The 12,716-nt window shown below is 38.7% G+C and overlaps 1 protein-coding gene across 3 annotated transcripts in view; it reads right to left on the reverse strand.

The window, feature by feature from the left end:
• clip1b (CAP-GLY domain containing linker protein 1b) overlaps positions 1-12,716 on the reverse strand; it is a 33,070-nt gene that overhangs the window by 7,017 nt on the left and 13,337 nt on the right. For all 3 annotated transcript variants that reach the window (XM_071465852.1, XM_071465850.1, XM_071465851.1), the window contains 4 exons: positions 11,043-11,117; positions 4,507-4,613; positions 694-739; positions 448-488 (listed from right to left, as the gene is read on the reverse strand). In XM_071465852.1, coding sequence (XP_071321953.1) covers positions 448-488; positions 694-739; positions 4,507-4,613; positions 11,043-11,117 — 269 coding nt within the window. The remainder of the gene's footprint in view (positions 1-447; positions 489-693; positions 740-4,506; positions 4,614-11,042; positions 11,118-12,716) is intronic.

Raw genomic sequence — 12,716 nt, forward strand, 5'->3', positions numbered from 1 at the left:
ATAAATAATAAAATAAAAATAAGGAATAACCACAATAAAAATAAGCTGCAGGCCTGTATCTGTTTGTATATTAGTTATAGATGCTTTATCATAGGATGTATTGAAAAATACACCGATAAACACAAAAATGAATCCACATACAGCTACATGATAGTGTCTTATAATGTTTTATAATCCACTTATTGATTATGTACTGTTAATAAATGCTAAATAGGGGAAATAAAATAATATAATAACAATAAACCTTCACAAACAAAGTGGATTCGATTGTACTTTCATTACTACATGAGAAATAAATGTGACAATGGCTCTCAGTTATTAAAGACACACATCACACAAAAGAATATTGGAATTACATAAATTTTAACTATTTTCAACAACTAAGAGCAAGTTAAAGACTCTGAACTAAAAGTAAAACACACGTAAACATGTTTCCTAGTCTCTTACCTGGTCTTCATGTCTGGATGCTGACTGTTGTCCTCGTTGTGCTGTGAGGCAAACACACATAAATATAGAGGCATTAAAATAGAGACTAAACCCGTCTGAGCTTTAAGAGTTCAGTCACAGCAGGAGGTGGATCCTCACTACGCCAAAACCTATTAATCAAATCACCGTGTCTGCTTTAACAAACCCCGATCTATAACAGGAAGAAGAAGCTCGTTTACATAACATGAAATTGGGAAGGGTCATTACCTCATCAAGGTGCTGAGACTTCTGGGAGGCCAGCTTCAGCTCCTCACTGAGACGGGAAAGAGAGAAGGGAGAGGTTACACATTTTAAGTGCTGCACTGAAACCATTCAGGTTTCTGAGATATCTATGTCACGATCACTGCTATATGCTTAAATCTCAGTCTGGTACCAGATGTTGACTCTGTTCACATCTGTTAAACATGCACACATACATACAGACATCACTTAAACCTGTACAGTAGGGTAAGATGTAGTGTAAGGATCATAATGATATAATCTAAAGACTAATTCTCATCATTCAAAAAGCCATCTGTCGGTCCACCTCTGCTGCTGATGCTTATCTTAAATGATCTGATGGCTGTAAAACCCCCAGTGGTTTATTTAACTCTCCAGCACTAAGATCTCGTAGGTTTACATCCACAAATGAAAACTCAACCAGGATATTATAAAGCTGAAACTGTAATCTGCACATATGATCAAAATCAGACAGTAGCATAGACAGTGTTTTCTATTTTTAGAACCTGGAACCAAATGATTTTCTGGAGAAATTGAGTTTCGTTCCATGTGGGTCAGTCTTAGGATGTGAGTCCAGTGAGGAACTCTGAAGCTATGCGTGACTAATAGCCTGGTCTGAGCACCATCTGGGTGAAATATGTAGCTGCCTGATGTATAATTACATTCATCATGCCACTATAGCATCCTGCACTCACAACAAGGAGAGACGGGGAATTAGAGGGAGACTGCACTATAAAAAATATGTTTTTATTCCCCATATTCTGTATTACAGAGATGGTTCAAATGAAACATTACTGTTCTCCACATATCTACATCTCCATCACTGGTAATCAGACTCTGACAGAAGAACCACAGATTCACACAGAGAGTTTTCCAATCTTACTTCTGACAATGTTTCATGCATAATCTGGAATGACTATGTTTTAGTATATTAAGGAAAATCCTCACAGATTTTTTTCTTGTTAGAGGTGGAAACACCTCTGGCAACTATTTTGATAAGCATATAAAGTTTTAGAAAATATGCAAAACATTCTTAAATGTGAAGACTTTATGTCTTACATGTAGTAAACTGAATATATTTGGGTCTTGGACTGTTGATCAGATTAAACAAAATATTTCAAGGTGTCCCTTTGAGATTCGGGAAATTAGTGAAATTTTTTCACAATATTTTGACATTTTATATTTATAATATATTTGAATATTATATTTATCTGTCATATTTGTTAGTCACAGGCCTAAACAAACCCCATGTAAAGACCAAAACCAACAATGGGTTAATGTGTCTCTCAATACAATACTTTCTGTGACAATCAGCACCAAGAGCATTGGTTCCTACTAAAGGCATATATCTTTGAAAACTATAAATATATTTCTTTTTTTTTAAAATAGCAAGATATTTTCCTAAAACAGCTGGTAACTGTAGTTTTAATCAAACAATAAGTTGACAGTGCATTTATTGGGGAACTATTTTCAGCGGCGGATTAATCCACATTTGGTGCTCTTATGTATTCGTATTTGGGGCTGAAGGACGGTGTGTGTATGTGTGTGTGTGTGTGTGTGTGTGTGTGTGTGTGTGTGTGTGTGTGTGTGTGGGACTGAGTCAAAACAAACTACAGTGTGTGTGTTCATGGTGATGAAGGAACATGTGACCCAGAGCAACACTGAGACACACTGATGTGTTTTTAATGGTTTTTTGGAAACAATGGAGCTCAACGGCTCAGAGGAGATACTGTAAATCAGGCTGTGACACACACACACACAATGCTTGTTAGTTGATACATTCATTGGTGGTTTTAGTCTTTTCATCACAAGAAGAAAAATATAAAATATCACCAGCTCTAACCTTCAAATGAAAACAGCATCAAATGAACTAAAAAGATAAAATATCTGCAATTTAAAGCATAAATTAAAAGCTAATGGTTCCCCACTTTAAAACCAGGGTTTTACTGGCTACAAATACAGATGTGGTGCTAACAGCTGTTTGCTCAGATGCCACAAAAGCCACATTGATTCCACACAAACAAACGCACAAAGTCAAACACTTAGCTTTACACAAACACAAACACACACACACAGTCTGATGTCATAGTGAGAGCAGTGGCCATGTTGGAGCCAGGCCGTCCTAGGAGGAGAGACGGAGCGATTACATAACAGCAGCAGACTGAGGAAGGATGTGCCTCGTAAAGGACGGAGAACACATTGTTGGGTCAAGACAGGATGGAGGTGGAGGGTGGGAGAATGTCATCAAGCTATAGACATGTTTAACATGACTCCTTCATGTACAGCCATTTGATTTCTTTGTAATTATTCAGGCACAACAGAGAAGCAGACAAAGTGCTGAAGGAGGAGAATGAAGCTGGTTTGTGTTTCACTGTAACTAAGGACATTTGTTGACATTTCCGTCTCCATCTGCTGCTCCTCCTGCAGGACGCTGTACATTAATGACTATAATTCAGCCAGTTAGATCCATCTGGGGCTCTGACATCACAGCTCGGGCCTCTGATGACTCAGGGGAGGTGTGGCAGCATGATGTAAAGGCTCAAAAACCCAACACATACCTCCATAAACACACACACACACACACACACACACACACACACACACACACACACACACACACACACACACACACACACACACACACACACAAGGTCTATAAATAGACCTTGACATCAGGTTGGAGATCCACCATAACACAACAAAGCAAAGATAAAAACATGAGAAAAGATGGAATATTTTTACCCTGCATCAAAAACATTAAGCATCAGCTGAGCGATCAGTCACAGATCCACTGTTAATTCAGATTTTATATATTTTTTATATCTATTACTGGATTATTCTGATACTTCTCAGCCAAGTCCTGCACCTATAAGGACTTATTTTTTCCATGATTTATACACAGATTTATGGATGTTCACTCATTCATTATTCAAAGATAACGATATCCTTGGATGATGTAAGTCCCAATAAATGTAAAAAATATTTATCATGTCTGTTTGTTCAGATTTCACTTAGTTATGACACAAAGGAGTAAGATAATGGTGCCATGTTTAACACATTTGAAATAATTCTTTCTGTCTTTCATTTGTTTTCATTTATTTCCAAACAATATTAAAATCATTTGGCAAACTCTTGAGTTATGTAAGTCACTGTAGTCGGGGATAACTTCTGTCCAAGTATCACGCTGAAGACTTATCAAATGAATCTGCACTTTAACTGTGTTATGACAATGTGACTTTGACAGAGACTGTGATGGATTATGCAACTCCAGTTGATTTCAAGAACGGCCTCGTTGATTTTCAGTCCATCAGGATCTTAACCTCGATCTCTTAAGGAAGGAACCCGAGCATTTTCAGTAAGGACTCATTGTTTTGAAATGTTTATCTGAATGTCATAATACCTAAGAAGGTTTTCAGAGTATTGTGCATTGTATTCTCCACCATCATATCCATAATCACATAATAACACTTGCAGGCTAATTATGGGCTTTACACAACAACTCATAGCACATTTACAAGTGGAAGCGTCTCGAGAGAGAGAGAGAGAGTTAGAGATGGAGCCACCTTAATAGTACATTTAACATTTCACTAGTGGACCAATAAAGACATTTTATATATATTTAAATTGTCTACAAGTAATTGAAACAAGCTAAATTTTCACACAGTAATTTATTTGTTTTTAATCATCAGTGTAGACCCCCACAGGACAAATTTACCACACCAGTCCGATGAACTGGCTGCAGCTCACCCTCACTGGAGACACGAGCCAGGAAAAAACACATTAGTTATCCTGAATACTTACATTTCCTTGCAGAGGACTCCGATCCGCTGGTTTTCTGAGCTGCTCCGCTCCTTCGACAGACTGAGCTCCTCCTGGTATCTGGAGTTCTGCTGTTTCAAAGCCTCAAGCTGAAGAAGAAGAGACATAGAGGAAATGAAACAGGCTCTGGAAGAATATTTACACACCAGGTTATGACATCGCAGGAGGTGTCATTTTTCTTTTGCTCATCATAATATTCACAGGTAAAACATTGCTACACCTCAGCCTAGTTTGGACTGGATTTAATTCTCCAGAACTACCTGTCCTAGTCCACGATTTTAATATTTTGATAGTAATAATTACAGCGGCAACAAGCTACAAGCAAGTGGACTCCTGTAATTTCAGTTCCATCCATAGTGACGTCCTTGTATTTTGAAGGGGTCTCTATGTGAAGAGCTGCATGTCCTTCTACTTGACATATTTTTAATCAGCTCAGTGTGAAATGTAACTTTGATCTGAAAATAGAGGATGTTAAAGATGTTTTTGCTAATGTGACAGATGGAAACATACTAACACCAACATATGGGCTTATGTTGGTACCAACATGGTGACAGAAACACTTAAAAGTCATCAGGAGAGGAAGAGCCTGTGAAAGCTCATCAAATGTGCAGATGTAATGTCAGCTACAGGCAGCTACTGGTTTTCCCTTTTGAGCCCCATTTTTTTTGACAATATCTGTTCACATTTTGGCAAAGTGGCACCATTGAAAGTACACCGTACTAGCTATTAGCACTTCCTGTTCGCAGTGTATCCATGGACATAGAGACAACTATCACTGATTTACTGTGATGCTGAAGAAAACTTAAAAATGTGATGATTCTCAGGCAAGTTCTGAAGCATATTTTTTCAACGATCTCTAAGCAGGTTTACAGATGTTTATAGGTAACAGACATCAGAGATCAGAGAGGTCCAGAAGTCTTCAGGGAAGTGTAAGTGTAACTGAATGATATCAACACGCGTTTCACGTCTGTGTGCTCAGATTTGACTGAGTTATGACTCTGAGAAGGAGTAAGATTTTTGACTCAAATTCACCTCACACAGTATCATTGCCTCCCCTGTCTCTTTAGGCTCTGCTGATCATCCACGTCTATTACAGACCACGTCCTTTAATTTCATATTCCCCCCAAAAAAACATTTGCATCCAGGGAAAAGCTGCTGTTAGACAAGATAAATCCTGGGCCATTAACCGTTACAACAGGTAACACTAATAATACACTATGCTTCGATGTTCCTGCTGAGTCAGCAGACTGCAGAATGGGTTAAATGCATGTGAAGCTAAAAATAAAAGCCCCAGAGCTCAGCTCCTTCAGCTTCACCTCAAGCAAAGTTTTTGTTTCTCATTTGTCTGGAGTCCCAGAAACATTTGAAACGACAGACACGTGCAGCGCAGTGATACCAGCGGCTTTAAAATAGAAACGGTCAATAATTAATTAACAAGTGTGACTGGAATCAATAATGGCTTCAGATTAAATAAAATTAAAAAAGACAAAAAAAACTGTAATGATTCCCACCTGCAGTGTGTTTCTGTAAACACATTGTTAAGTGTGTCGTTAGCTGTGTTTTGTGACGTCTTGCACGTGAGTCTCTTGACTTTGTAACACCTCAATATTTCTCTACACCTCCAAACTGAGATCTAGGCCATATAGCATGCTGAAATACACACATCATCATATGTAAATACACACAAACATGCAGAACCACATGCACAGGTTATCTGGTGCATGCTGAAATAGACATAAACATAAGCATATATCAATATGCATATAAAAATACACAGATTAAATGCTGGGTGAGAATCACCGACCATAACGTGAAATCGACACCGAGAAAAACAATAACTGACGAGAGCTGATTGGAGCAAGTGGAAGAGGAGAAAGAAAACAGCCTCTCTAACTGTTCACCACCTCTCTCTGGTTACAGTAACACTGAAATGCTCCTGTACTGGCTGACAGCTCAGTTTGAATCCCGTGCTAAAGACAGACAGTCCTACCTGGTAGTGAGGCGAGTAGATGTTACTGGAGTAACCCTGGTGCAGAGCAGCTATGTCCATACCTGCACACAGCTCGCCACTGCTGGATTTCAACCTGATGTTCTCCTGCTAAACACAGCAGCGTTGTTACTATGCCTCTATCTACAGTGGAACATGCACAGACTAACACAAGTTGGGCATCAATAAACCATCAGCTCTCATCCCCCGCCGTGCACAACGACTGCGAGAGGCAAATGGAGAGCGTGTCGCCTGAGCTGCCTCCCTCTCCCTCTCTCTCTCTCTCACACAGTCGGGTTAAAGAAGCCAAGCACTTCCATTATGTAAGCCTGAATAAGCTCCTCCCAGAACCCCCCCCCCCCCCCCCCCCCCCCCCCACCGTTCAGCTCACAATCTTGTTTCCTCACTCTCTGACACCATATGTACACACACTCCTCTAAAAGCTTTACCTCTCATTCATGGTGAATCACAGGAGCTCTGACAGAAGAATCAGCTGGTGACTGAAACTCCACCGTTTCTGCTTCCACACAACAAGCTCAGATAAAAACAACCAGACATTCATACTGAACTCTCTCACACTGTTTTAGAGATGAGGTTGCTCATAGACGAGCCAACAAACGGCTGCAGCTCATGATAATTTGCACAAAACGTCTGCTCTATAAAATGTCAGGAAATAGTGAAAAATGACAATCACAAGTTTTCCAGAGCCAAATACAATAATTAAATTGTTTCTTTAGTTTGGTCATTACTCCTCACACCAACAATATTTAGTTTACTCTCACAGGAAGACAACGAAAACCAGCAAATAACCACGACTGAGACACCAAACCTACAAAAAAGAGCCAACTAAAAGGTTCATGATTGAAATGAAAAATAAAAACACTACAGAACAAAAAGTCTGTTTATGTTTTGTCTATTCCAAAACCAAAGGCTCAGAGATGCTCAGGCTGCAACAAATGATTACTTTTCATTATCAATAAATCTACAGATTATTTTCTCAATTAATAAATTAATCGTTTGGTCAGAAAAGGTGAAGACGAAGGTGACGACCTTCACATCTGACAAGCGAGCAAAACCCAAAGATATTTCTCTTATAATCATACTGAGCAGAGACAGAAAGTCTGAGGTATCGGAGAAGTCGGAATCAGAGAAAAAAATAGCTAGCAAATAGCTTGTTATCAAAATAGTTGCAAATTAATTTTCGGTTGATTGACTAATCAAATAATTGCTGCAGCTCTAAAAACAAGTGATTATTCACAGTTGAGAACCTAGAACCAGAAGACGTCTGACATGTTTGGTTAAAAGAATAACACCAACAGAGGCGTCCACGCAACTTGAAAATGACCAAAAAACAATAACAAAGACACAAACAATTTGTCAATCTTCAAAACTGTTGCTGATAAATCTTCTAACAATCAATTAATAGATTAATCAAACAGATGTCTGACAGCACAAGACAAAAGAGGCTGATCTCAATTCAACCGACCATTCACTAAAGCAATGTTCTGTCCAGCCAGGCATCATCATCATCATCATCATCATCATCATCATCATCATCATCATCATCATCACCATATACACACACACACACACACACACACACACTCTGACATGTGCAGGATTACATCACAACCTACAGCATCACGGGTGAGTGGAAAGAAGAAGCAGATGTGAGAGCGTCTCTGCTGAATAATTGCTCTACAATGTGTGTGTTTGTGAGTGTGTGTGTGTGTGTGTGTGTGTGTGTGTGTGTGTGTGAGAGAGAGAGAGAGAGAGAGAGACGTAAACTCCTGCTCTCTGTTGTTGCTGCAAAAACATATTTCATTTCTGATGACGGCTGCGTTGGACTGATCCTCTGTTTTTATTTAAAAGACATCGAACAGTTTGTTGTTTGCTTCAACCTTTAATCTCTGTTTTGCTTCTGTTGACTGAGTTTAAATATTCCAGTTTATGATACAACTTCTATACCATGACTTTAATAATCACTCTGATATTTTCTGGAGAAAGGAGCATATTTTTTCTTCATCCCGACTGGTATATAAAAGCTTGTCAGGTTTACAGTACACAACAAGTGTAGGAGTTTAGGTTCTGTTGATTTTGAAACAATATTTGCATATTAGTGGTGCTCACAGTTAAAACCACAAAACTAATATTAAGTAAATAAATATACCACCAATAACCCTTTATTTTAACCCTCCATATTTACCATTTAAATATATAATAAATAACACACATTAATATGGTTGGATGGTGACATAAGGACATTTTTAAGTGTTTGTTAATGTAACTGTCAACAACTAAAACTCCTCCTCTGAATTATCAGTAACTGTTGTATAAACAGTTAATGAATGATTAACAACATAACAGCTATAATCATATCAAATGTATCATTACAGTTTATATCAATATGAAATATTTAGCATGTATTTAATACATTTTATAAATTTAATTATTTTGTGTATTATTTATTCATTCATAAATTCTCCCTCCTTAACTTCACTGACAACTGAGCGAACATCTGCTGATGTAGACCATATGGGCCGGATGAAAGATCCAGATGACGCTTAGCCTGTCTTCGTTTTTAACATATTCATTAATAATTTTCAAAGCTGCCTGTGAATGATTCGTACATGTGTATGAACAGCTAATAAATACTTCATAACACACCACATGGATTTGTTCATGTGTGAAATTATATATCAGTGAATATGATTAAAGCCGTTTTGATTCATTAACTCTTTATGCAACAATGAAAAGAATTTATATTTGACAAATACTTTAATAAACACTTAGGATATGTCCATATATCTGTAAAGACACCACTATGGAGATTAGAAAGAAATCATTAAATGTTTATATACTGTTCATAAACTGCAAATTCATTAAATCTCTAAAAGCCAAAATTATGGCTCAGAACAGCAGGACAGTACAGCGACAGCGCTGAAATATGATGCCTAAAAAAGGCTTATGCTGTGGAGTGACGCATATAAACACGACCAAAGAGAAAGTGTGTTTATGTCCACTCCATATCTCCCGCTCTGATCTCCTCCTCCGTCATGAGACCGAGCATCTGCAGCGCACAGGCAGCTGGAGTCAGAGCGGTGACAACACGGAGGAGACGAACGAACAGCAGGCGAACAAGAGGGCACCAGAGAGCCGCCGTCTGAGTGAACGGCTGCAGGTGGACCTCAGTCAGAGGACCGGTGTGGATTGAGTGTGAAATGATAAAGAGAGTGGGAGTGAGAGTGGCTGAGAGAGGAGAGACTGACTGCAGCATTTCATGCGCGGCTGCTTTAACGCGATGACTGGGACTCGCACCGTCACATGCAGTCACTGTGGGAATCCTGATGTGAATACGCAACGAAAACCCTGCAGGCCACTGATGCTTAACTTGTGTATGTGCAAATCCTTTCACGGGGTTATGTTCACAAACATGCGTTCATCAAGCTTCCTCTATGGGGCTGTACTCAGACTGTAACTCGGCATTAGAAGGGTTTCAAGGGTTGTGTCTTTTTTTAGTCTTTCCAAAACCAAAACCAAAACCACAACAGCACCAGCATCCAGCAGTATAAGGGATTCAACACTGTGCTTATCTGCTCTAATGCAGGCTGCATATCTGGCTACCTAACTACCCTCAACAAGGTAGTAACAACCAAGGTGCATTTCACTAACTAACTACATTAGACTGTGGGATTACATGAAAAAACGCCCCATTCACACATAAGACATCCTCACTATGTGAAAGCTGGTCCCCAACAATTTAACCTCTGACTCTCTTGTCCAAACATGTCAGCTCAGCAGCCAAATGGGGTCGAATTAAAACGACACAGAGCCACAGTCATGATGTTACTGGCCTCTGTTCCTCCAGCTGCTCTGACTCTGTCAGTTCAGTCTCTCAATCAGTATTTATTTCTGAAATTGAAACAGCTACAGCTTCAAAAGTTTTCTTGGACAGGTATGTTTCTAACGTAATCTATCGTCATCTTCTGTCTAAAAACGTCTACAGCCTCTGTCCTGCTGTTGTTACAGACATATGAACCAACCACAGATACACAACTCGCGCAGGGACTCACTTCTTCTGAGGAGTTGTGACATTTAGCTCACAAAGGCCTCAGGCACATGGGAAATGGTGTTCGTTACAGGACACATGACACAGGACATTACAGTCTACAGTGATATGACAGATGAACTACCTTCCTTATCTAAACATATGAAGTGAGCTACTTCACTTACTGTTGAGAAAAGAGGGATTTTTACTCATAGTTACAACTGTCAGTGGGATTTTGAATCACATCTGGAACAAAACCTGGAGGTTCTGGTTTCACCTTGGCTCTCTGAGACACTCACATCTTACATTTTCCTTATTGTACTTGTATATGTTAGGCTAACTAGCTCTGTGCTGCAATGCGAGAACAATGCTGCGGCTTAGCAAACTGTCAGTTGTTATAAAAATAGAAAAGAAGGAGACGAAGGGACAGAACATAACTGTTGAAGTTAATATTAACCCTCCTTGTTAAGGCTTCCTGCTCACCTGTGTCTCCAGTGTCTTATTCTCATTGGTCAGCTGCTCCAGCGACAGAGCCGTCGAATCCGACTTCTCAGTGGCCTGGAAAACATTTTAATAAATTAGTTTTAGCTCCACATAGCATGGTGTATATGTACTGTGCACAGTGATGATTATTAAATAACAAGCTTGTTAACACATACTGTAATAATTATGTGATCAAGAGAAAAACAGTGTAAGTTTCTTTTTTTTCAGCTCTCAAAATATTTTCTCATGATCATGAAATCAATTTTTTGTGATCACGAGAAAATCAAACACGCTGAGATCATGAAATAATAATATAATGTCAATAAGAAAACATTTATTTACTGTGTATCTCCTTTTTACATCAGTATTTGTAACGTATTTGTAGCGAATTATGTTTTAAATTTATGGAACATTTTTTAAAGTCATGCAACATTAATCTAAACCTACATCAATTGATTTTTTGGCCACTGATGGGAAGTGGAAACATAATAGAGCTGTAGCTGTAATATGACATATCATCACCTTATAAAGTTAATATGGATAACTTCCATAGCCTACAGTTGCTTAGCATTAGCAATTAGCATTCATTTGAAGCCTTGTTTCTGATCACCTGACAAATCTAAGTCCAGTATTCCCGCTCTTTTAGCTCCGTGTTTCTCCAGCAGCTCGTTCAGAGTATCTGGCTCTTCAGCTTCTAACTGCTGCACTATGTTCACCAGCTGCTCTCTAACTGTGTCTGTGTGCTGCCCTCATTACACAAAGTAATCTGATCCATTGTTAATATAACAAATTGATTAAAGCAGCTTTAATGCAGTTAAGAATCAGTTTTGCAGCGTTATGGAAATTTCAACATAGACCAGTGGACAAAAGTATAAATCATCAAAATCTCTCTCAAGTTAAGTGGAACAACAACATCAGCACTCAAACAAAAGTTCCCCATTTATAGACCGGAAACATCAGAGGTCATTTCAATCCTGGCTAAAAAAGGAGAGGTGGCTCTTTACTGAGTCATCCCCAAGCTTGTTCAGCTGTTTCGCTTTTACATCCATTTGTAATGAACTCCATGAAGTGGGAGCAGAAGTATGAAAGCTCTGGCTTTAGAGGAAGAGAACAAAATACTGTTGTAGTTTCTACCATGGTGTTTTTAGGGAAGAATAAAAGCAGTTGGGAGAGAGGACGCTATGCATTCACTGCTGCTGCAGTTCAGTAGCTGAGCTTTTAGCCTGTATTGACCAGCAGTGAGTCCACTCTTTCTGCTGTTTACCCCTCTCTTTATGCACCTGCTGCTGAGACGTCTGAGCTGAAACACTGACTGGTAGAAATGTAAGAGCATAAATACTAAATGAGCTGACACAGAGAGCTCCTGTAGTTTTAAATGCACCATTGAATTTGTCCAAAGGTACAAAAGTGAGGGATGTAAGAATAAATATTGAAGATATAATAAGATAATTTCTGATTTAAATAACATTAAAACCTTAAGGAAAGTTAAACTGTTTAACAATAAAATAATGTATGAACATGTTTATAATGTGACTGAAGACATGTTGGACATTCCTCCACATGTATTTTCTAATACATTAATCAGTGGATGACTCTACAAACTTGATTAGTTGGTACAATGCTCTCATTGAGGCAGCAGTATAAAACGTAAATCATGTTGACAAGCATCCACAG

This window comes from Trachinotus anak, unplaced genomic scaffold (assembly GCF_046630095.1).
Source record: "Trachinotus anak isolate AG129_WGS33_773 ecotype Australia unplaced genomic scaffold, CSIRO_AGI_Tana_v1 ptg000028l, whole genome shotgun sequence".
NCBI classification, from domain to species: Eukaryota; Metazoa; Chordata; class Actinopteri; order Carangiformes; family Carangidae; genus Trachinotus; species Trachinotus anak.